Here is a 23,622-nt window from a genome sequence, read left to right as displayed (position 1 = left end):
ACAAAACCGAAACGCATTCTTCCTCAGCGCTGAAATATGTACTGCCAGCAGAAAATGCAAAGATTTACCTTAGATTCTGCAACTGAACACCCAACACGTGCTTCTGTTTTCTTAATCTGTTCCTTAATTAAATTTATCAAGATTCGAAGTAGGCCCCGCAGGATCGCACGTCAAGCGAGAATTATTTATTTATTTTTATTTATTCTTTACCTTAAAAAAGAAGTTTCCAACACACCGGAGGTAAAAATGACAAAATAAATCTCAACCTTTTCGAGTATTTTTAATTTTATCCCGACGTTTTAATCTTATTGTAATAATGCCCGACCTTTCAAATTTGTGTGAAATTATCCCAGATCCTTTAGCACCATACCCGAGAGGGAATATATTACGAGAGATTCGCCCTTGAATTTCGATTTTGCCCCTAGCTTATGTTTGTTTTTTGTGTGATTATATCTCACTCCCTTTTTTTTTCCTCATTTTTCATCTGTCAAATCGGAGGTTATTTATGTGGCTTTATATCAGCAATTTTTACTTAGATAATATTTTGAATTAGTTCGGCGCACAAAAAGTGAAAAAAAAAAAAGAAACTAGGTTGCCTTAAGAGGAATTTTGTAAGTACATAATGCTCAAATAGGCAAAAGGGTAAGTCATCTTTTTTGCTTTCGAGGGGGACAGATTAGATATGATCGGTTCATTTCGTAGCCTAAACCGATAGGGATAAAATAGAAAGATAGGAAAAAAAAAAAAAAAGGGGCGAGGAGGTGAACATCACACGATGTCGCATAGATTCGTTTGGTATATAAAATATAAAAACTAAGTTTTCTCGAAGGAAATGTGGCCTCAATAGTTAATAGAAACCTCATAAATACATAATGCTAAAAAAGACAAAAGGGTAATTAACCTATATGTTTTAGCAGGGAGCTAAATTGGACATGAAGGATTAACTTCCATAACCTAAAGGCTAAAGAGGTAGGCATGAAATTGAAAAATGGAAAAGAAAGGTGAGGATTTTTATTGCCATTAAGGCTATTGGGTGAACAAATTTAGACAATATTGCACTGATGAGGGGCCAAATTGCAAATAAAGATTCTTCCTTTGAACTTTCCTCGCAGAAGTTAGGCTCCCGAAAAGGCCAAATATATATAAGACAGAGACCCTCCCTCCATCCCCCAAACCGCACGAACAGAAAGGAAGTTTTTAGAGAAGAGATAACGCAGGAATGAAACCATTCGCCTCTCTTCCTTCCCTCTTCGCTCTCCTCCTCTTCGTCCTCCTCTCTCTCCGCCTCTCCCCTTCATGCGCCGCCTCGGACTCGGCGTACGACGCCTTCCTCCAGTGCTTCACCCGCCGCACTCAGCCGTCCGACCACGTCTCCGGCATCGTCTACTCGCGGGACAACTCCTCCTTCGCCGGCGTACTCGTGTCCTACATCCGTAACCTCCGCTTCAACTCGTCGTCCACCCCGAAGCCGCTCGTCATCGTGACGCCCACCCGGGAGTCCCACGTGCAGGCCGCCGTCCTGTGCTCCAAGGACCTCGGCGTCCACCTCAAGCTCCGCAGCGGCGGCCACGACTACGAGGGCATATCGTACGTCTCCGAAGATGACTTCTTCATCCTCGACATGTTCAACCTCCGGTCGATCGACGTGGACATCCAGGGGGAGACCGCGTGGGTCCAGGCCGGCGCGACTCTAGGAGAGTTGTACTACCGGATTTCCGAGAAGAGCAATGTCCACGGCTTCCCCGCCGGTGTTTGTGGCACGGTCGGCGTTGGAGGCCACTTGAGCGGCGGCGGGTACGGCAACATGCTGCGGAAGTACGGCCTGTCGGTCGACAACATAATTGACGCGAGGATTGTGGACGCCGAGGGGCGGATTCTCGATAGAAAAGCCATGGGAGAGGATTTGTTCTGGGCGATCAACGGGGGAGGCGGGGCGAGCTTCGGAGTCATTCTGGCTTATCAGATTAAGTTAGTCCCGGTGCCGGAGAAGGTCACGGTCTTTCGGGTCGAGAAGACGCTCGATCAGAATGCGACGGATCTCGTGTACAAATGGCAATTCGTGGCTCCGACCACCGACCCCGGCCTATTCATGAGGCTTCTGCTGCAGCCAGTCACTTCCAAGACCCAAAAGGGACAGAAAACTTTGAGGGTCTCGGTGGTTACTTTGTTCCTAGGAAATTCAGATCAGCTCCTGGCAATTACCGACAAGGAGTTGCCCGAAATGGGGTTAAAGAAAGAGAACTGCATCGAGTTGAGTTGGATCGAGTCGGTTCTCTGGTGGGACGGCTTCGACAGCGGCCCCCTCCCGGCCCTGGAGACCTTGCTGAGCCGAGACTATGCCGCCAACTACCTCAAGAGGAAATCGGACTACGTCCAAACTCCGATCTCGAAGGCTAATCTCGATTGGCTCTGGAAGAAGATGATCGAACTGGGGAAAGTGGGGCTCGTGTTCAATCCGTACGGAGGGCGGATGAGCGAGATCCCGGCGTCGGCGACCCCGTTCCCGCACCGGGCAGGGAATCTGTACAAGATCCAGTACTCCATCAACTGGAGCGAGGACGACCCGGAACTGGAGAAGAACTACTTGGCGCAAATCAGGAGGCTGTACAGTTACACGACTGCGTTCGTGTCGAAGAACCCAAGGAGCGCATTCCTGAACTACAGAGACCTGGACATTGGGACCACCACCAATGGCAAGAACAGCTACGAAGAAGGGGAGGTCTACGGGGGCAAGTACTTCAATGACAATTTCCAGAGGTTGGTCAAAGTGAAAACCGCGGTTGATCCCAGCGACTTCTTCAGGAACGAGCAGAGCATCCCTACTCTGCCCAACTAAAGAGGCAATCTTTTCTCTTTTCTTAACGAATGATTTAATTAAACATTTGAATTAGAGAATCCGCTACGGTCTGCAATCATTTGTTGTACCGAAATTACTTTTATACTAGAGAACTATTACTCTGCACCGACCGACGTTAGCGTACTGTTCCTCGTCCTTTTGGTGGGAGGCAAGGTGCTTGTGAAAATGCTTTGGAGAATTGGTGGGTATTGGATGGATGGACCACACGGAATGGGGAAAAATTCGTGGGACCCGGACTACTATGATGGCGGCTAATCAAAGCTATGGACAGAAACGCATGCTCGGACTATTCAAAGTCGCACGAGTGTCTCTTTCACTTTTAGTTAAGTGCGGTTCACCAAAATAGAAAACTCACGTGACATTTACGGGGCGACGACGGAGACAAATTCGAGTGGCTTAAATTCCACAATCGGCCGAGGGGAGTCGGTGAACTTTTGCGTGTGCACCGATTCAGGACACGGCTTGCGTCGGTCTTATGAATAAGTCTTGCACGGATCCGAACATATCGTGACTGTTGATCGGAAAGACTAGTGTTTTAAGTTTAACAAAGAAATGGGGTTTGATGTTCAGATGTTATGACTTGATCTCACCGCTGCAAGGCCTCTTCATTGTGACGATAACGCGGCCACGATAGACCCTAGGACGGTGGGCTCAAGTCTAGACAAGTATGTAGGCAGTTTGGTAGGGTTCCTCCGGAACTCAAGTTTTTGAGGACCCTCCATGGATCATCATGAAGGGCATGTGTCTGGATTACGCCTTGCTTTGATGCAATGGAAGCACGACAAACATCTTGAATTTGTTTGTTGGAACTTGGAAGGGATCATCGACTGCATCACTGAAGAGCAATGTTGAGAGGGCACTAATTATGCCGTGGCCACCTTGTTTTTGCGTCTACTGTAATCATACAAACAGGTCAAGGACTCGCAACACTGATCATTGAAAGGATCTCAGAAACACTATACCGCATAGATAATTAGAAAATCTAATTGACTTTGTAGGAAGGCGAATTACCTAATGCGATAAAGAGTTGCACGATCAAAACATTGTAGGGAAAGTTTGGAAAAGCCTAACCCAAACCAAGAGGTGCTCCAATTGAATCCGCTTGAGAAGGTCCATACTTCCATTCCCACCAATGGGGGGCTTAAAAGCCTAGTGTGCCATAGGGGGTGCAATCGGATCAAGTTTACTTGGAAATCGAACCGAGCCACCCGAAAAGTAGGTTCGGGAATTGATTTGTGTTTAAACCGATCCGGGAACAAGTTGGAATCGGGAAGATTCTCGATTCCAAGTGAAGACCCACTCGGGAATCGGACCGATTTTGGAATCAATTTTTAGCTACTGTTTTAAAAAAAAAAATCCTAGTCTCGCTTGCCTCATCCCCTCTGTTTTTTATGGATTTTAATTTTCATTACTCATATTAGGGATTGTTGCTTTTGACGGATAGTGAGTTTTCTTTTTATACTTTGAAACGTTTCATTGTTACTTACATTATTTTGCTCAAAAAAATGAAATCAGAAAAATAAACAAAATAAAAAAGATTCTCGGGTTGACCCCCGAACTGGATCAAAAAAATAGGCTAGGTTTCAAAACAGGCTCCATGACAAAAATGGTAGGTTTCCAAGTTCCAAAAACTAGAAACCGATTATAATATAATAGCTTTCGGTTTCTAGGTCCGAAACCACCCACCCAACCGAATCATACTCACCCTTGTGCGCTCGACAACATCTTTGTTGCCGATAATATGGAAATGATAGAATTGGCCAGAAGGGCAACTGAAGAGGGTAATGGGAAAAAAATTGTGCTGGCATTTCATTTGAACTACTACTTTCCACAGTTTAAAAGGAACCTTTGGCATAAAAATGCAATCCTTATTATAAGTTGACACATGAAACAGTAGATCTCGGTGATTATACGTTACACACGAAGAATACCTCCCGGAATACATCTTACCACATCAAATCTCGCAGCTCAAATGCTTTTATCATTTTCTAAACTTTGAAACACTTGAACTTTCATAAAATGAAAATGTTGGCACGTGAATAAACAGTTAGATTTTTCTGGGTGAAAACGCTTGGGAGGCTTTGAAGATATATGCATGGGGGTACTATGAGAGGTAGAGTTCACAAGACATTTAATGAAATGTCTATTGGATTGATTACGTGGGTAATTCTCCACCTCTCTTCTAGTTACTTTTGACACACATTGTTCGCTATGAAAATAGGATAAGGCATATTGTACAATTGGAAAAATGAACAAAAATAAATTTATTATATTTGTGTCAATTCAGTCTTAAACCTTTAAATTTGACCAATTCGGTCCAAAATTTTTTAATTCGGCCAATTTATTCTTAAATGACATAGGACGGCTAACGCTGACATGGATAATTTTTTTTTTTATAAATTTTTATTTTTTTTTGTATTTTATGATTCTTTAATTTTATTTTTTATTTTATTTTATTTTTTATTTTTCTTCTATTCCTTCCCTTTTTTGCGACTCTTGACGTAGGAGAGGGCAGGCTAACCCTCGCCGACTAGTGGGCCATCCCAAGTTGAAAGGAACGGGCCCAGCCCTCGCCGGCGGTGAGCAAAGGTCATGACCCCTACCTAGACGGCCATTGGACGAGGGCCACAACCCTTGCCCATGGCCTACGAAGGTGTCGCGCCTCTTGCCAAGTATAGACGAGGGCCGTGACCCTTGCCTGTGATTGATGAGGGCTTCGTGGCTCTTACTAGATCCGGGTGAGGGCCACGACCCTCCCCTAGTGGCCGGCGAGAGCCAGCTAGGCCCATCGCCGAGCTTAGAAGAAAAAATAAATTATAAAAAGAATTTGAATTCTGTCTTAAAAATTTAAAAAATTGCCCCGTGTTAGTGCCCATCGTGTCACGTAGTATGACCGAAGTTTACATCAGCGATTTTCGGTTAAAATTAATTTAATTGACTTAATTGGCAAAACGTTAAAGTATTTAGGGCTAAGTTGACACAAATTAAAGGTTTAGGAGTGATGTATGTGCAATAGGTTTTGGAACATTTTGGTAATTTTCTTGTATTATTGGAAATAGGTGGTTCCTTATGGGTCGGTCAGTGCAATTTTAATAGGAAACTTTTTATATTAATGCAAACAGTAGTACGAGTTTCTGGTCATTATGTTCTTCCTCTATATTCAACTATTCAACTTTAAATAGAAAATCCTTTCGCTCCAAGTAACATTGCGTTATCAAAAAGAAAAAATTACGATGTCGATGTAGCAATAAAAATGGAATCTAGACACAAAAAGATGAATATATATGTAAGTCCCAAATCATAAAGACACATAAAGTAATGTCAGTCAATACCATAGGTTAGGGGGTGAGCACCGGTCCGAGTTGGATCGAGAATCGACCGGTCAATTTTGGGTGATATCCGTGAAAATTGGTCTGATTCCCAGCTTTTTATTTTTTATTTTTGGCAAGGGTCCGACTCCCGCTTTCAAAAACTATTAATCATGAATGATCAATTTAGTTCTCGGTTCCGTATAAGGAATCGGACCGATCGAACTAGCCAGTTTAAACGATATCAAAGATGAATTGTTTTATATTTTAAAATGGTGTAAATATTTCTTGTTTAATATAATCAAAATACGTGTGTTTTCCCTTGATATTTGACAGAAAAGAAAAGGACAAATTCATCCTCTTCTCCATTTGATCCCCCATCAGCTCAAGATGATGCCTCACACAGCTAAAAAGATGCTGCCTTTCATCATCTGCTCGGTCTTAGACGTTCTTGCCAAACTGAAGAGGCAATCTTTTTTCTTTTCTTAACGAGTGATTTAACTAAATGCTGTTGATGAGTGGCGGTCGCTCCAAAAAGTTAATCCCTATTATAGTCTGCAATCATTTGTTTTACCGAAATTAGTTTAAACTTTTCTCTAAGTAGTAAAATGATTACTTTGCATCGACAGACATTACCGTACTGTTCCTCGTCCTTTTGGTGGGAGAGAGGTGTTTGTGAAAATGCTTGGAGAATTGGTGGGTGTTGGATAAAAAAAAATCGTGGGACCCGGACTACTACGATGGCGGCTAATCAAATTCAAAGCTATGGACAGAAATGCATGCTTGGACCGGACCATTCAAAGTCGCACGAGTCTGTTTCACTTTTAGTTACGGGGGGTTCACCAAATTAGAAAAGTCTCGTGAATCTACGAGCGTCGAGCGGCGACGGGGACAAAATCCAGTGGCATAAATTCCATGGTTTAAAAGATGGAATGCGAAAGGCTCAAATCCTGGGTCGAATCCAGCCACCTCACCGTCCTGTTGGTGCCCACCGGCTAACCCAGCCTTGAAAATAAACATAGACGGTTCCTTCGGTGCAGGATGGACAGAAGGATCGATCGTCGGTATCCTCCGTGGCGCCTCGGGTACGTTGCTCGTTGGGTTCGCACGAAAAGTCCAAAGCATCGTCGCCGATTCTGGTCGAAGCATACGCGCTGGTGGCTGCCCTTTTTGACACTTCAGATCTAGAAGGACCGAAGACTTGTACTTGGAGACCGACCGTCTCAGTTTGACCCAAGCTCTGCAGGAAGATAGCCGCGTGCAATGGGAGATTGAAGCCTTAATACTAGATGCCCGGGCCCAACTAGCAAATCTCAAGATGATTTCGTAGGCCCACTACGGAAGAGCCCAGAACCAAGTTGCAGATTGGATAGCAAGGGCCCATTGGGCTAATTCCCTTCCTTCCTCTTGCTAGCTAGGCCTCCTCCAACTTTATGGAACTTGCTTTGTGCCTACGCCCCTTTTGTGAGCCTCTTGTCTAAGAACTCTTGTGGATAAATAAAGTGGTGCGTTTTTCTGACACCCAAAAAAAAAAAAAAAAAAAAAATTTCCATGATTGTGCTAGGAGAGTCGGTGAAACTTTGCGTTTGCCAATCCAGGACACGGCTTCTTGCGTCGGTCCAGGCCAGCTGAAGGATTTTCTCTCCTATGGATAAGTTTTTGCACGGATCCAAAGATATCGTGGCCGTTGATCATGTGGGAACCACACGTGTCGACCGTATGATTGACGACTATGATTGACTCAATCAAGGGGGGACTCAAGCCTAAACAAGTATATTATATCTGCTGTTTCACAGGGTTCCTCGGGCATGTGTCTAGACTAGGGGGAATTACAAAAAAAGAAGAAGTCATATTCCTATTACAATTTCGTTAATTTGATCATAAATCTATTGTAATTCTGTAATCTTTCAATTTGACCAATTAAGTTCTAAATATTTGACAATTTGCCAATTCCGGATGCAGCATCATCGAACAGCCATGTTGAGAGGATGCCAATTATGTCGTGGCCACTTTGTTCTGCCTTTGCCGTAATCGTATAAACATGCCGACAGCACGTGGCACTGATCATCGAAAGGATTTGGAAAATCCACTATGGCGTAAAGAAATTAAGAGATCTAATCGACTTTTCGGGAACACGAATCGCCTACTGCGATCAAGAAGTGCACGATCAAAACATTCTAGGGGTGGGTAGTTTGGAAAATGCCAAACCCAAACCACGAGATGCTCCAATTGCCACTGGTGCTAAAGTCCAAAACATTTTCATTGATAAATATGAAATTTGAGAATTGCCCCGGCAGGGCAATAGAAGAGGGTAATGGGAAAATAATGTGCCGGGATTTGACGTGTGCTTTCCACAGTCTAAAAGGAAGCTTTGGTATAAAAATGGAATTCTTCTTATAAATTGATACATGAAACAGTAGATCTTGGTGATTATACGCTACATATAAAGGATAGCTTTCGGGATACATCTTAGCGATGTTTGTAGTGATGTCTTAAAGGGTATGAGATGAGTAGTGGTTAATGGGCGAACGGTTAAATTCTAGATAGATAATGAGGTTGATGAGGTTGGTCCACTAATCCACTGGACTCTTCCATCTACTACAACTCAAGACCTCGACCGCGTTGTTCATGATTTCGATTGCAACAACCAAAGGAACCTTGCAAACCTAATAGGTATCCTCCCCCAATCCACATTGATGAGTATTTGCTCAATGTACCCACCCTCTGATTGTAGTGGTGAAGATTTTCTAATCTTGAGCAGCAGCAACAGTGGTTCCTTCCTAGTTAAAGAAGCTTATGAATTAATTGCACCGACTCAAACCAATGCCTACTAATAGACTTTGGAGTCTAGTGTGGAAATGGGATGGGCCACAAAGTATTAAAAGTTTCTTGTGGTTGGTATCTCATCAACGTCTGCTCACTAATGATGCGAGATTTCGATATAAACTCCCAACGAATTCTTGTTGCACGACGTGCCCACACTCTTTGAAAACAATTATGCATGTACTCAGTGATTGTAAGTATGCAAAGGCCATTTGGCATAAGTTACTACCTGAAAGTTTCTTCTACCTCCATTTCGAGTTTCTCACTCTCAACTTCACACTAGAAAAAACAGGCATGCTAACATGTGAATGCTAGAATTAACACATCAACCTTTTCCGGACAACAGCCAAAACTCCAAAAAGGGGAAACCCTAGCTCAAGAATTTCATTCTGCAATCAATTTAAGTATTAGCAGTAACGCCACTGACCTGAAGTTTCTTTTTTCAAGAGATCCTAAAGCACTGATCGAGTCAGTTGTAAATTGCAAAGATGTTCATGCGGAGGTTCTGTCAATTCTGCAGGTGAAAAAATTAATTGAAACAGTTGTAGCACTGGCATCGAAGCCACCATCAACTTAAAGTGAACATGGAGGAGCTTTGCCTACGACTTGGCGTACAAGGCAGATGTCAAGTCAATAGTATTGAGTTATCACTTCGTACTGGTTGTTTTATCTTCCATCTTGATGCTAGGACATTGCTTTCTTTGACACTATGGCATGTCTGATTGTGCTGCTGAATAATGATTTACTGGAAAAATAGGTCAATCCGACACTCATAACTGAGTTATTTATGAATTTTGCAAAACCTATGTGCGGTGTCTATCAGAACTTTTCGAATAGGAAGCTAAGAGCGCTATTCTTGCTTTCCATGGAACTTTCGAAGGCGGTGCCGATCAGAATTTTTAACTGAGCAATTAATCGGATGTCTTAGTTGATTCTCGTTAACATTCTAGTTTTGTTATGTGATAAGGATGGTGACCTGGGAAGAGAAATGGCCGTCTGCAAGGAAAATTTGACTGCCGAGTCTGCCAGTAAAGTTTCATTGGCTACTAATCAAAGAGAAAATGCTCTGAAGGACTTGGAGCGGAGAAGAAACAATCTTGGAGGAGGGAATAAGAAGTTTAGGATGGCGTTGGTCGGACCGCAGAACTTGTTAGCTTCTTTATAGCGAGAATTCAAATTGAAGGTATAGAGAAGATGAGATGGTTGTACCATTTTAGCGCCCGAATCTCTTGGGGACTTGTGATCGTGAGTCGATGCTCACGGAATGTGCGGTCTTTGGCTGTCCATTGTTCTGCAGAACCTATGTGCGGTGTCTATCAGAACTTTTCGAATAGGAAGCTAAGAGCGCTATTCTTGCTTTCCATGGAACTTTCGAAGGCGGTGCCGATCAGAATTTTTAACTAAGCAATTAATCGGATGTCTTAGTTCATTCTCGTTAACATTCTAGTTTTGTTATGTGATAAGGATGGTGACCTGGGAAGAGAAATGGCCGTCTGCAAGGAAAATTTGACTGCCGAGTCTGCCAGTAAAGTTTCATTGGCTACTAATCAAAGAGAAAATGCTCTGAAGGACTTGGAGCGGAGAAGAAACAATCTTGGAGGAGGGAATAAGAAGTTTAGGATGGCGTTGGTCGGACCGCAGAACTTGTTAGCTTCTTTATAGCGAGAATTCAAATTGAAGGTATAGAGGAGATGAGATGGTTGTACCATTTCAGCGCCCGAATCTCTTCGGGACTTGTGATCGTGAGTCGATGCTCACGGAATGTACGGTCTTTGGCTGTCCATTGTTCTGCAGTTCCCGAATCATATCCGGAATTTGCAATTTTAGTCGAATTATCTCCTCAACTTGTATCTTTAAGGGGGGCTCTTCACATGATGAGAAGAGAATAATCTAATTGCAGTATCAATCCTATGATGATTGATGAGGCAGGTCATTGACTCATGTTTCAGCTTTTGAGGACGCGTGCTTGTATGTGGTGCTTCAATCATAGGAAGCTCTTGTTTCTCTTGTGTGGATTAGGCATGCGGACAGAAAATCACATGACAAACGATTCATACAAACTTATGTTGTCCTGCGCCTCCAAACAGTGTTTCTTTTTTGGTAGTCCCATCTTGAGAAATTCGTTTGATGAACAGTTTTGGCTTACTTGTCGTACCGCGTCACCCCATGTTAGGAACACAACTAATTATTTTCTTCTAATTTTTAATTAGTTAATTATTTTTTCTTTTTTTCTTTTTTTTTCTCTTTTTCTTCTTCCTCCTCCAGCTAGCCGCAGCGCCCTGCGATCGGCCAAAGGCAAGGCTGGCCTCGCCGGGAGAGAGCTTCGCCGGGCTTGGTGGCTGGCTGGAGAGAGAGAGAGAGAGAGAGAGAGAGAGAGAGAGAGAGAGAGGAGCTACTATTGATCCTAAGAATCTAACTGCCCTATTGATCCTGAATACACGAGCTACTATCATTCTCTGCCATCCCAATAATTCATTCTTACGCACAAAACACATATTTCTTCACCTCAATCTACTCCTAATGAACGCGCCAGCAGCTATGAACATTTACTTTTAATTCAGTACATCGGCACTTTCAGCTAATTTCGCAGAGTCGAGATTATTACATAAAGCATTGAAAATCGTGTCAAGGCCGAGGTTATCGGTAATGACTCAAATGTTCATATCAATTAGATTAATGCAACCTACACAGCTAGTACAGTGAATCATTCAAGCGGACAAGATGAACTCAGTCAAATTCGAAGCTATATTCATGCTGATCCGATTTAGGCATTTCATCAAATAGGGGGTGATCTATTCGGATGGTAGGGGCGGCGGCTCGCCACATGATATGGTTTGTCCTCTTTTTTTTTTAAAAGGTTTTTTTGTTAAATTTTAAACTTATTAAAATTAGTTAATTTTTAAATTTGAATTTGATTTATTTTAATTTATTTTGAAGTGTAAAAGTCCACGTGGCAGCCCGCGTGGACTTATTATTATTTTTAATTGTTATTTTATATTAAAAAATTAATTATTAATAACACGTGGCAATTTTGGCCAAAAAATTTCGCCTAAGGCACCAAAGTGATCTTTTTGTCTCCGACTTGGCACTAAAGTGATCCAATTGAAATTTTTGGCACCAAAGTGATCTCTGTACACAACTTTTGGTACTAAAAGTGTACTTTTCGCCATATTTTTCATTCTAACTTTGTCCTCACCGAGCTTTCATAATTTCGAAAATGCCTTCACCTCGCGCCAATAGAGGAAACATAGAGCTTAAGTCGTGGATGTGGACACATATGAGAACAGCAATGACGACGATTACGTAGCGATTGATATAGATGAAGACATTTATATGATTTTTCCCTCATTTGCCTTGAATCTTCCTTGTGACGTCTCTCCGTGTATCTCCTCCTTCATGAACTCAGTCAGTGCCCTCCGAAAAAATCCGTGAATGTCAAAAAAAAAAACTCCAAAAATAAAAGAATAACACGTTTTACAATAATTGCTCAATTTAGGAAAAATTCCTTGGAGGGGTCTTTGTCTCAAGGTTGTAACTCCCGTGGGTTTTCATGCTACAAGTCAAGAGTCAAAAGTTTCTGCCATTTATTGAGGAAAACGCTCAAATCATCCTAGATAAAACTGGTCTTGCCAAAAATTGTTGATGGTGGCTAGGCTTGGTTCTTTTTGAAACGGGGATCTTCCTCTAAAGATCAAAGTAGACTCAAAGAAAGACTCACTTGCTCGGGTTAACATCGGTGATCATCTATCATATTTATTACGGATATCACTATTCGGTTATTTTTAATCGTTTCAAATGGCAGACACTCGAGGTGGAGGGAAAAATACAATGTACTTTATTGCTTTGTTTTGCTTTTACGGACCCTTTTACTTTTACCTGGCATTTACTCCTTATACCACGGGTGTGCTCTCTCTTTTTTCTTCCTTTTCAAAACAAGTAACATCATCTTTATTCCCTTCGCTTTTTTTGACATGCCTTGTCCCAATATTAGGGATGATCACCGACAGGTTCGTTGAACAGACATTCGCAGGTCCAGCTAGGTTTAAACAAGGGATGTTCACAGGGTTTGCAATAGAGGAACAAAATAACTTTCTTATCTTTAAAGAGATTCCACCTAATTTTGATGTTTGCCGAATCGGAGCGATGTCCGCACAGTTTCTGCTGTGCCCTAGTGTGGGATAATGATTGTGACCGCGCTTTCGAAAAAGAAAAACCATGACCTGCATGATCAGAATAAAGGAAATGAGCTGCCATTCAACATTTCACAAGCCGCAAATTACCAATTCTTAAGATCAATCTTGAAAAACCAATCTGCCACCATTCCATCTTTGTTTTCCATCGGTTTCACGAGGAAAAGCTCCAGAAAGCCGAGAGTGTCAACTCCAGCAAATCCATTTTTCTTTTCTTTTCTTTTTCATCTTTTGGAGTTCACTCCCCGACCGCCATGGATACACACAAATTACAGAACACGGTAAAATGGCGTGCGCTATCATTCTCGCTAATCACAAGAATTCATTCTTTCACGCAAAGGAAATAATTGCTCACCTCAATCTATGAGTCAGCAGCAATCAACAAGTTCTTTTAATTTAGTACATCAACAGTATCAGCTAACTTCGCAGATTGAAAACAGTATCAAGGCCAAGGTTATCGGTAAAGAATCAAAGGTTCATATCAATTAGATTTATGCAACCTACACAACTAGTACAGTGAATCACTCGAGCAGATAAGATGAACTCAGTCAGATTCGACGCTATATTCATGCTGATCCGATTCAGGCATTTCATCAAACATGGGGTGATCAATTCAGACAAGAGATCCAACTGACACATTGAAGCATCTATTCCAATCCAAGCTATAACAACAGCGTCAAAGTGAGTACGGATCATCAGTAAATCATTAATCAGAGACGATTACACATAAATCTTAATTAGACTTCTCCGCCTTTTTTTTATTCCTCGAAGAATAGCTGAGAGAAGAGCATATGAAGGTAAAATGCGATTGCCGGTCACGAACTGTGATTGGACTAGAAATAGGAAGTCATGGAAGTGTCGCCAGTGACGATGCCGGCGAAGGAGCTTCGAACGGACCCCGAGTGCTTCGGAAATATCAGCCAAAAACAGAGCGAATTGATTGGTGGGGGGCGACTCACCGGCGAACTGTTACTGATCCTGGTTTCAAAACTTGGTGAACTCCCGTGCATGCTTACATGTGACATGAGCTGTCTTCAATACCTTATAGGCTGCTAAAAACACGTACACGTCCGATGAGAGCGTGACTCCTGAAAAAAATCACAAGCAATATCGAGAAAAATTCGAGAAAGGAGTAACCTGTTAAAATTAGAAACATATTTGATTCCTAGGAAGGATATACTAAGATAGAGTACATTGTATAAGAAGTTGCGGTCGAAGTACGAAAACGAATCTACATCAACAAACCAAAGCAATGTCATATTGGATAGCCATATAAACTCCACGGGGCGTACTTAAAGATTAAGGAACACATTCGTGCATGCAGATTATGTACAACACGAGTTCAATTTCTCGTGCTACCAAATGCAGACAATTCACGACCGGCAATCGACCTGGTTTCGATTCGAATAATACTTGATCAATGATGTTAATGCCTAGCATTAAGTACCTACGATACAGACTTCTTGCCATGTACAATAAGACAAGCAATATCATAATCGCCATATTCAGACAAATAGGAGGCAATGCAACTCCTATTAGAATAGTTTAGCACCAGTTACATCCATTCTATAACAAATAAAGGAGATTCAAAGATGACACAGTTTTTGTAGGCAATGAGATCCCGAAAAATGGACAGATTCCTGTTTCCTCTTGACACCTATCATTATTGTGATGATAAATAGCTAAAGAAATAAAAAAAGAAAAAAAGAAAAATAAAGATAGGAAATCAAAGTGCAAATCTTCCACAAGAACGAGAAATGGGTTTGATTCCGGAAAATAAGCTGCAAGCCAAGAAGTTTCTTATGGAGTCAGATTGAATTTTAATGGATACATCTCCTAAAACCGATGAATATTTTTTGCTTTTTCTTTGTATTATGTCATATGTTTCATACCAACATTTGCGCCAAAGTTACCATCAAAATAAACTTAAGCAAAATATTCCAATTTATTTACCACTATAAGTAAACTTTGTTACAGGAACGCCTCTCGTAGGAAAATGTTTACGACCTATGATAGTAAGCCATCGATTCTTCTACTGTATATTCACCTAAAATCCTACATATTTCCAATCTTATCTCAATAATGGGCAGTTTAAAGACGCACTCGATATTAAAATGGATCAAGAAAATGATTAACTAAACTATTTGCTCCATATGGACCCCGAAAAAAAAAAATTTGTTGATTTACAATAAGTCACTTGACGATAAAGTCTTTTCTTCCCTCTCTCTTTTTTTTTTTTTTTTTTTGGCTAGAAGAAGTTACAAGTCTTTCAATTTTTTATCAGCAGTTCCACCGCTGTTTGCTTTTTAATTTCCGCAATTTGAGGTATATGATCATTTCATTTTGGTCCGACAAGATACCCGAGTCTCTCTTTCTAGTTCACCATGTTAGAATAAGTAGCTAGATGAAGGAAGCGGAAGCCTACATGTACGCCTATGTTATTAATGATATAGAGGTGGGAATAAGCGGACAGGGAAAGAAGTAGGCCATCGTTGCCGCATCCATCGAGAGAGAAAAAGGGACATAGAAATAAAGAAAGGAGAAGGTTCTAACCGACCTTATAACGCTTGTAAGATTGGACGGTGCCTTCGAAATATGTCTTAGATCTACGGTGAGGAATGTGAGGGATCTCGATGCGGCAATCATTTGGCAATTTGGTATTTGATACATCAATCCACCTTTCCAATGATGGGCTGTCATCAACGTACAAGACCTTCAAAGCCTCTAACTCGTCAAGGCCCTCAACAACCGGTAGACCATCGCAGCTGCGGATGCCCAACAGCTCAAGCTTCTTTAAGTTTGATAAACCCCGAACACTGTGCAAGAGACGACAATCCGTTACCCAAAATTCTTTCCACAATTCTGATGTACCGAGTACTTGAATTTGGAGTATCTTTGGGCAACAACCAAGCTCGAACATTCTCAACTTACAAAATACCCTCGACGGAAGAATTAGTCTCCCTTCCTCCATGGTCAACTCACCAGCAGACTCTGCTTCACCCGCGTACCCTAACCCTCCCAAGGACTCGCACTTCTCGATGCTTAATACCTCCAATGATTCAAACGCCCCAACAAATTGGATCTCAACAAGCTTTGGGCAATCTAAAACCCCGACGGTTTTGAGCTTCCTCAAGTTTGATAGCCCGAGTCTCTCCAGGGTTTCACAATTCGTTACCCAAAATTCTTTCCACAATTCTGATGTACCGAGTACTTGAATTTGGAGTATCTTTGGGCAATAACTAAGATAGAACCATCTCAACTTACATAATACCCTCGACGGAAGAATTAGTCTCCCTTCCTCCATGGTCAACTCACCAGCAGACTACGCTTCACCCGCGTACCCTAACCCTCCCAAGGACTCGCAGTTCTCGATACTTAATTCCTCCAATGATTCAAATGCCCCAACAAATTGGATCTCAACAAGCTTTGGGCAAGCTGATACCTCGACGGTTTTTAGCTTCCTCAAGTTTGATAGCTCAAGTCTCTCGAGGGGTTCACCGCCTCCCAAAATCAACCGTGTTAAGTTACAAAGTTGAAGCCCGCTGAGTCGAATTTCTTGCACTTGAGACGATGTGAGCTCTAAACTTGACAAGTTCTCTAATCTGGATGAGAGTGACACGGCTGAATTGAACTTATCCAGCTGTAACTCTAGCAAAGATGATGGAAGTTGCGTGAGCGTTCGCAGATCCAAACCAGACAAATAAAGTTCCTTTAACCGAGAAAGGGAAGCCAACTCGGTCGGAGCGGGGACATTGAGAAGTTCCAATTTCAACTTGTTCAATTTGGATAACTTCCCCATTCCCCCTAAATCACCAGTGCAAATTTTACCTCCCTCTTTCCAACGAGAGCCATCATCAAGGTCCAACGGAACCAAATTAGTCGGATTCGAGATGTACGAGACTACCCGCAATGATTTAGATGACACTTGTATATTGCTTAAACTTGTGGGAAGCATCGGCAGCTCTTGAATCTCATTACAATTTATTAACTCAAGCGTTTGCAGGCGAGGAAGCATACTAACTGTCTCCGGAACTTCACCGATGCGAGTTCGCGACAACCGTAGGACTCTTAGAGAGGGAAAATTTCCGATCGCCCGAGGGAGTCGACCTTTCAAATTGGGACTATAGATTCGAAGCACTTCTAGTTTCTCAAGCATTAGTACACTAGGTATCTCCCATGAATTTGCCCAACGTATTCTAGGATAGCTGTTGTCAAAGTGCAACTCACATAATGATTTCAACCTCCATATGGAATCTGGTAGTTTCTTCACTGGACACTCCTCGACCGAGAAGTGCTCCAGCTTCACTAGGTTCTCGATTTCTTCGGGCAAATATTCAAGAGAACGGCAACCTCTAATCTTTAGGTGAATCAAAGACTTCAACATCCCAATAGAGCCATCAAGTTTCCTTAAATTGGAACATCCATTGAAATTAAGCCTCTCTAAATTCGGGCATCCGGAGAAGTCCGGCATTCTCTTTATGTTGTGGCAATATTCAAGAGAAAGAACTTTCAATTTTCTTGCCCTCTGTCAAAATAAATACGATATTCAATGGATGAATAGTCGGATATTACATTCAAAGAAAGTAGAATAGTAAGAAGCAAATTACTCACCTTGGTTAAGCTCTGTAGTTTCGAATCATCTATGAAGGCATTGCGTGAAAATTCAAGAACTACCACATTATTTAAGCGCATATTGGTTGGCTTGAAAAACAACCGACGAGGAGGACTACTCCAAAAAATCCAGCTCATATTGGTAAGGCTCATTGCTAAGTTACCGCGAAAGGTTCCCCCACTCAATCTAAGGTACCGTAGATGTTGAAACCTTCCTATCTCCTCACTTGTGATTGTCTTATTATCACTTTTGCGTAAGTCAAGAGTCAATGCTTGGACGTTCTTCTTCATCTGCAAATGAGAGCAATAAATGAGGGATATCCAGTATTTTGTTTTAGAGGAAAATGGTAACAATAGGAAAACGAAGAAAGAGACAACAGTATCCTAGTGCAGCATAGAGGATTTTTTGGTAAGAGAAACTATTAGTTTTCTCTTAGGAACGTTACCTCCTTTGTTCTTATTGCTTCGAGGACCTCCTTGTCAATCCATATCCTACTCCGCTCTTCAGGATTTATTGGATTTTGACGATGAATGATTTCTCTTCCAAGATCTCTGAGTTGATCATGCATCCAAAACGTATTTTCCACGATCTTTACCAATGACATGCTAATGAGGACGCCAACTCCAGCATCTAGGAAAAAATCACAATCTTTCCACATGTAGATTGCATATGTCGTAGGCTCACCAATGAAAAAGCATGCAATATCGAGGAAAATTTGTTGTTGCCGGTAACTTAAGGCATCATAGCTGATCTTCAACTTTTCAAAAACATCATTGCGAGGTGCGTTGCTTAACTTCTCCGATGTCTCTCTCCATATGTCTTGCCCTTTACCACGGAGGAACGAACCAATTACTTCAAGAGCCAATGGAAGTCTCCCGATCGCAGCTACGATTTTCCTTGAAAGATCCTTGTAATCATCTGACGGGGAGTCACTATTAAATGCATGCCTACTGAGAAGCTCGAGCGCATGAGCACTACTCATCACCTCCATTTCATATTCTGAGATTCGATAGTTTGGTCTATCGATTCGCAGAACATCTTTATTTCTAGTTGTAATCAATATTCTAGATCCTGAATTCAAAGTACTCCTTCCAACTAATTTCTCTACTTGCTCCAAGTTAGCAACATCATCGAGTGCAATGAGGACTTTTTTATTGCTAAGTACTTCTTCAATCCTCTTTGTTCCATAATCAATTTCGTCAATGCTTCTTGTTGCCGTAGGATGACCGATTTGGGACAATAACTTCTTTTGTAACTCAATTAAGCCATCGGTTCTTAATGACTTCGCTCGAACGTCTTCCATGAAACAACAACACTTTCCAAAATTAGAAGAAAGCTGGTTAAATACGACTTTGGCAAGAGTCGTTTTACCGATACCCCCCATGCCATGAATTCCAACGAGCCGCACACCGTCGGAGCTGACGTCTAACAATTCGGTTAGTGCTGCAACTCGATCATCAATTCCAACTAAATGTTCAGTCACGGATCTATGTTTTGTCTTCATCTTTTGCACGACCTCCTCAACGATCAATTTAATCACGTCACCGTAGCTGCCACAATGGAAAACCATTTTAACGAGGGGAAAAAATGATGTTATTCAAGCACCAGATAAGCTACAAAATATTCGGACAACTAATGGGACCTTTAATCTGGAAGTGATCTTCCAAAAGTGCATATTGGACATTAACGTCACACCAAACATACTTTTATGCAATTTAACAATGGGCGCACCATGTCATAACCCGGAGTATGACTTGATTCCAACATGAGATTAGAAATCTTGGAATAACGTTGATAACGTTTGCGAAAAATAGATGTATAAGTATTTATGCAGTTGGAATTGATATGTCAGGATTTATGCTAGACCGACAATTACTTAAGTTGGACATGGTGTATTCAAGAGGAGAAATGTTTAACGTATTGCAAGATTGAACAATTAGATGGGAATGCACATGTCATTTCATTATCCCATTCTTCTTCCTCCCACTGTCCACAATCTAATACGATTTTAGCTACCTAGCCATTATATCATCATTCACCCACCACACAGGATAACCTTGCTAAGCAGTTTCCCATTTTTTTCTACTAATGTAACATAGTTTTTTTCAATTTGGTAATACTATAGTAGCATAGCTATTATACCATACTGGAATTCTTTATATCTATGATCCAGTGTTAAAGGAAAATTGGGGAAACAATCTGGAAAGCAATTAGCTTACCCTTTGTACTTCTTCACTTCCCATCCCTTTATAGCATCAACCTTCATGAGAACCTCTCTCCATGCCTCTACTTGCTCATTGCTCAACTTCTTCTCCCGTTCCAAATTGAGTATGGCATCGCGATACAAAGGGGTTTTCAGCTTAACATCGTTAGGTTCCACGTCGAAGAAAATGGGTAGGATCTCTTTTTTACCTTCCGATTTGGAAGTATTTGCCATGATCTGCGCGAGCTCACGAAGGCACCATTGGCTCGAAGCATATGTCCGAGAGAAGACGGGTATGTAGATCTTGGAGTTGTCGATCGCTCGCTGGAGCGATCCATCGATCCTTTCACCAACATGGAGCTCTTCATCATCTCGAAAGACGCATATTCCAGCATCGGTCAAGCTGTGGAAGAGGAAGTCGGTGAATCCGACGCGAGTGTCGGGTCCTCTGAAGCTTAGGAACACTTGGTACTCGCTTCCCGACGACGTACTTGGATCTGAGCTCGCCGTAGCGTAAGTTTGTTCTGCTTAACGGATCTCTCTCTCCCTCTGGGTGGGGGTGTCTGGGTGAGCCAAAAGATGGGATGTGATCCTTCAGGCCTTGGCCATTACTGAGACTCAGCTATGTTTTCAATGGTGAATGTGACCGCGTCAACGTCAATGTCAACGTGGACACGTTCTTTCAAAGAAATTGCGTATGGAATATTAATATTTTTTAATTCACCGGTCCTGTGAATTGGGGAATGAAAAATTGGTCCCCCTTGCCATTTCATCATAATGCGGCGAGATTTTAGGATCTCCAGTGGAGCCCCCGACTCCTCTTTTGATAAAGTCACAATTGATTGTGTTCCCTTCCGACTCCTCTTTTGATAAAGTTAGAAGAATTTTGTCCTTTTCTTCCTTTTTCGTTTCGTTATTCTTCTCAACATATATTGAAATAATCTGAAACGCTCGCTTTTTTCTTTTCCTTTTTTTCCAATTTTACATTACTTCGGAAATCTAATAACTTAATTGCACGGAAATGTAAAGAAGCATCCCTCCTCTACCAAACTAAGGCTCCGTTTATTTCATAAAAAATTGAGCAATTTGAAAAATATTTTCTAAACAGTAATTACTTATGTCGCTTAAAAAATGAATAAATAATTTAAAAAAAAATATTTTCAAATTGCTTATTTTTCGTGAAACAAATGGAACCTAAAGAAGTAATCTTTTTGCTTTTCTTCACGAATGATTTAGTTAGATGTTCCAATAAGAGAAATCCGTTACAATATACAATCATTCCTTGTGCCGAAATTACTTTGCACTACAGAATTATTACTCTGCGTCGACCGACATCAGCGTGGTGTTCCTCGTCCTTTTGGTGGGAGACAGGTGCTTGTGAAAATGCTAGGCAAAGTCGCACGAGCCTCTTTCCCTTTTAGTTAAAGTGGGGTTCACCAAAATAGAAAATTCCTGCGACATTTACGGGTGACGACCGAGACAAATTGGAGTGGCTTAAATTCCACAATTGACAATCTAGGACACGGCTTGCGTTGAACCTGGCCAATTGAAGAATTTTCTTGCCTATGGATAAGTCTTGCTCGCATCCGAACATATCGTGGCTGTTGATCCCTACGCATGCTCGCCCGTATGATTGACGGTCATGATAGACCCGATGACGGTGGACTCAAATCTACACAAATGCGATAAAGGAGTGCCCGATCAAAACATCCGGTGGACTCAAATCTAGACAAATTGAAAAGTTTGGAAAAGCCTAACCCAAACCACGAGATGCTCCAAATGAATCCACTTGAGAAGGTCCATATTTCCGTTCCCATCGATGGGGGGCTTAAAAGCCCAGCGCACCTTAGGGTGTGCAACCGAATCGGATTTACCCGAAAGCTAAACCGAACCACCAAAATTTACGTCCGGAAACTAATTCCCATTCAAACCAGTCCGGGAACCGGTTGGAACCGAGCCAATTCCCAGTTCCGAGTGAGATTCCTATTCAAACCTGTTTAGGAACCAATTGGAATAGGGCCAATTCCTAGTTCCAAGTGAAGACCTATCCCTGAACTGCATCGATTTTGGAGCCGATTTTTAGCTGCCATAAAAAACAAAAATCCCGGTCTCACAGGCCTCACCTCCTCTATTTTTGGTGGATTGTAATTTATATTGCTCATATTAGATATAGCCGGACTCCCACATGATTTTAGTATTTTGGTTAGTATGAATTGTAATTGAATTAAAGGTAATAACATTAAGAAAAAGAAATAGGTATCGTTGGACCGCCACATGATTTTAGTACTTTCGTTAGTATGAACTTCAATTGAATTAAAGGTAATAAAATTAAGGAAAACACGAACAAAAATTAAGGAGTTGGACGGAAAATCAATATTTGAGTCACCATGTTTTTTTTTTTAATCGAAAAACAATGACTGTGTACAGTCACTCATTCATCCTTTGCATAAAAATTGAAAGGATGTAAGTCCCGAGGAATAATAAACTAGTCCCAATTTTGCACAGATCGTGCGGTTTCGTCTCTTCCGTTCAAAGAGGCCATCATCCATGTAGTGAGATTATATGATCTTCAGCAGAATTGATTATATTCCCTTCCCACTCTCCCAAAAAACGAAGAAGTTGGTCATTTTCCTCCTTTTTTCCCTTTTAATCCTCTCAAGCTATTACTGAATCATATGATTTAGATGCCCGCCCACTTCCGATGACCCGGATTATTAGGCAATTATTATGAGAAAATTGAAACTTTAAGGTAATAATTGTACTATTTTTTTCGGTCATAAGTGGTATTTGGATGGGAATGATATTTTTTTGAGCTTATTTTAAGTCGTTTACTTAAGTGCACACTTGTCATTAGCTTAGCAAACTTATTCATACGATGATTAACAGTAAAAAAAAAAAAAACCTCTGGCTATGGCCGTCCTGATGCAGCTTGGCATGTTTAACACTCACCCAATAATTGCTCCTCTAAGATCGCAAGGCAATCAGAAAAATCCCAGGCTAAATGACCGACAAAAGTAAAGCAAAAAAGTAAAGAACCTTTTTGATGTCCTTTACTCATGCCTAGCTTTGGCCGTATTTTGCAACTACTTTATTAAAGACCTTTGGGTCTCTAACTATGTTGCACGGAGACGCACGAGAAGGCATTTTTCGTGTGTCGGACACGTGTCGGTGTTCGACACGTGGACATGTTGGGACACGGTCGGACACTCTCCGATACGCGGTCAACGTATATCCGCGCTTCCAACACGCGATCAATGAAAGCAACACGCGACGGTAATTTGGGAAAGTTCCATTCTTTTAGAGGCAAAAGCTTACCGTGTTGCCGAGCTTCTTGGTGAGGGAGGATTGGGTCTGAGGGATGAGGCAGGGGTAGATGTAGGAGTGGTCGCCGCAAGGAGCTTGCGCAAGAGGGTGGCGAACATGGCGCGGAGCTCGGGTCTCGACGTGGGGGCAATTGTCCAGCAGGTGGGCGAGCTCGAGGGAGAGGGACTCGGCCGGAGGACCATCGTGAGCTGAAAGGAGGGGGTTGGGGGGCAGAAAAGAAAGGATAACATTTTGGCTTCTTTTAGTGTATTTATTATTATTTTTATTAATTTCCATATTGAAGGGAAATGGGATTTGTCATTGTG

The 23,622-nt window shown here is 41.7% G+C and overlaps 2 protein-coding genes across 2 annotated transcripts; one reads left to right on the top strand and one right to left on the bottom strand.

The window, feature by feature from the left end:
* The first annotated feature begins 1,172 nt into the window (after nucleotides 1–1,172).
* LOC115756022 (berberine bridge enzyme-like 19) lies at nucleotides 1,173–3,072 on the top strand. Its single transcript, XM_030695697.2, has one exon. It carries the CDS (start codon nucleotides 1,220–1,222, stop codon nucleotides 2,834–2,836), a length of 1,617 nt encoding a protein of 538 aa, XP_030551557.1. The 5' UTR covers nucleotides 1,173–1,219; the 3' UTR covers nucleotides 2,837–3,072.
* Nucleotides 3,073–14,230: 11,158 nt separating this feature from the next.
* On the bottom strand, nucleotides 14,231–22,929 carry LOC125316456 (disease resistance protein L6-like). Its single transcript, XM_048284789.1, has 8 exons — nucleotides 22,896–22,929; nucleotides 20,010–20,520; nucleotides 19,137–19,340; nucleotides 18,236–19,001; nucleotides 17,790–18,080; nucleotides 16,512–17,703; nucleotides 15,736–16,187; nucleotides 14,231–14,266 (listed from the first exon to the last, which is right to left on the bottom strand). The coding sequence occupies exons 1-8, from the start codon at nucleotides 22,927–22,929 to the stop codon at nucleotides 14,231–14,233; spliced, it is 3,486 nt and encodes a 1,161-aa protein (XP_048140746.1).
* Between the last annotated feature and the right edge of the window lie 693 nt (nucleotides 22,930–23,622).

This window comes from Rhodamnia argentea, chromosome 9, assembly GCF_020921035.1.
Source record: "Rhodamnia argentea isolate NSW1041297 chromosome 9, ASM2092103v1, whole genome shotgun sequence".
Classification (NCBI taxonomy): Eukaryota; Viridiplantae; Streptophyta; class Magnoliopsida; order Myrtales; family Myrtaceae; genus Rhodamnia; species Rhodamnia argentea.
Note: the sequence above shows the minus strand (reverse complement) of the source record. Positions and strands in the feature narration are given on the sequence as shown.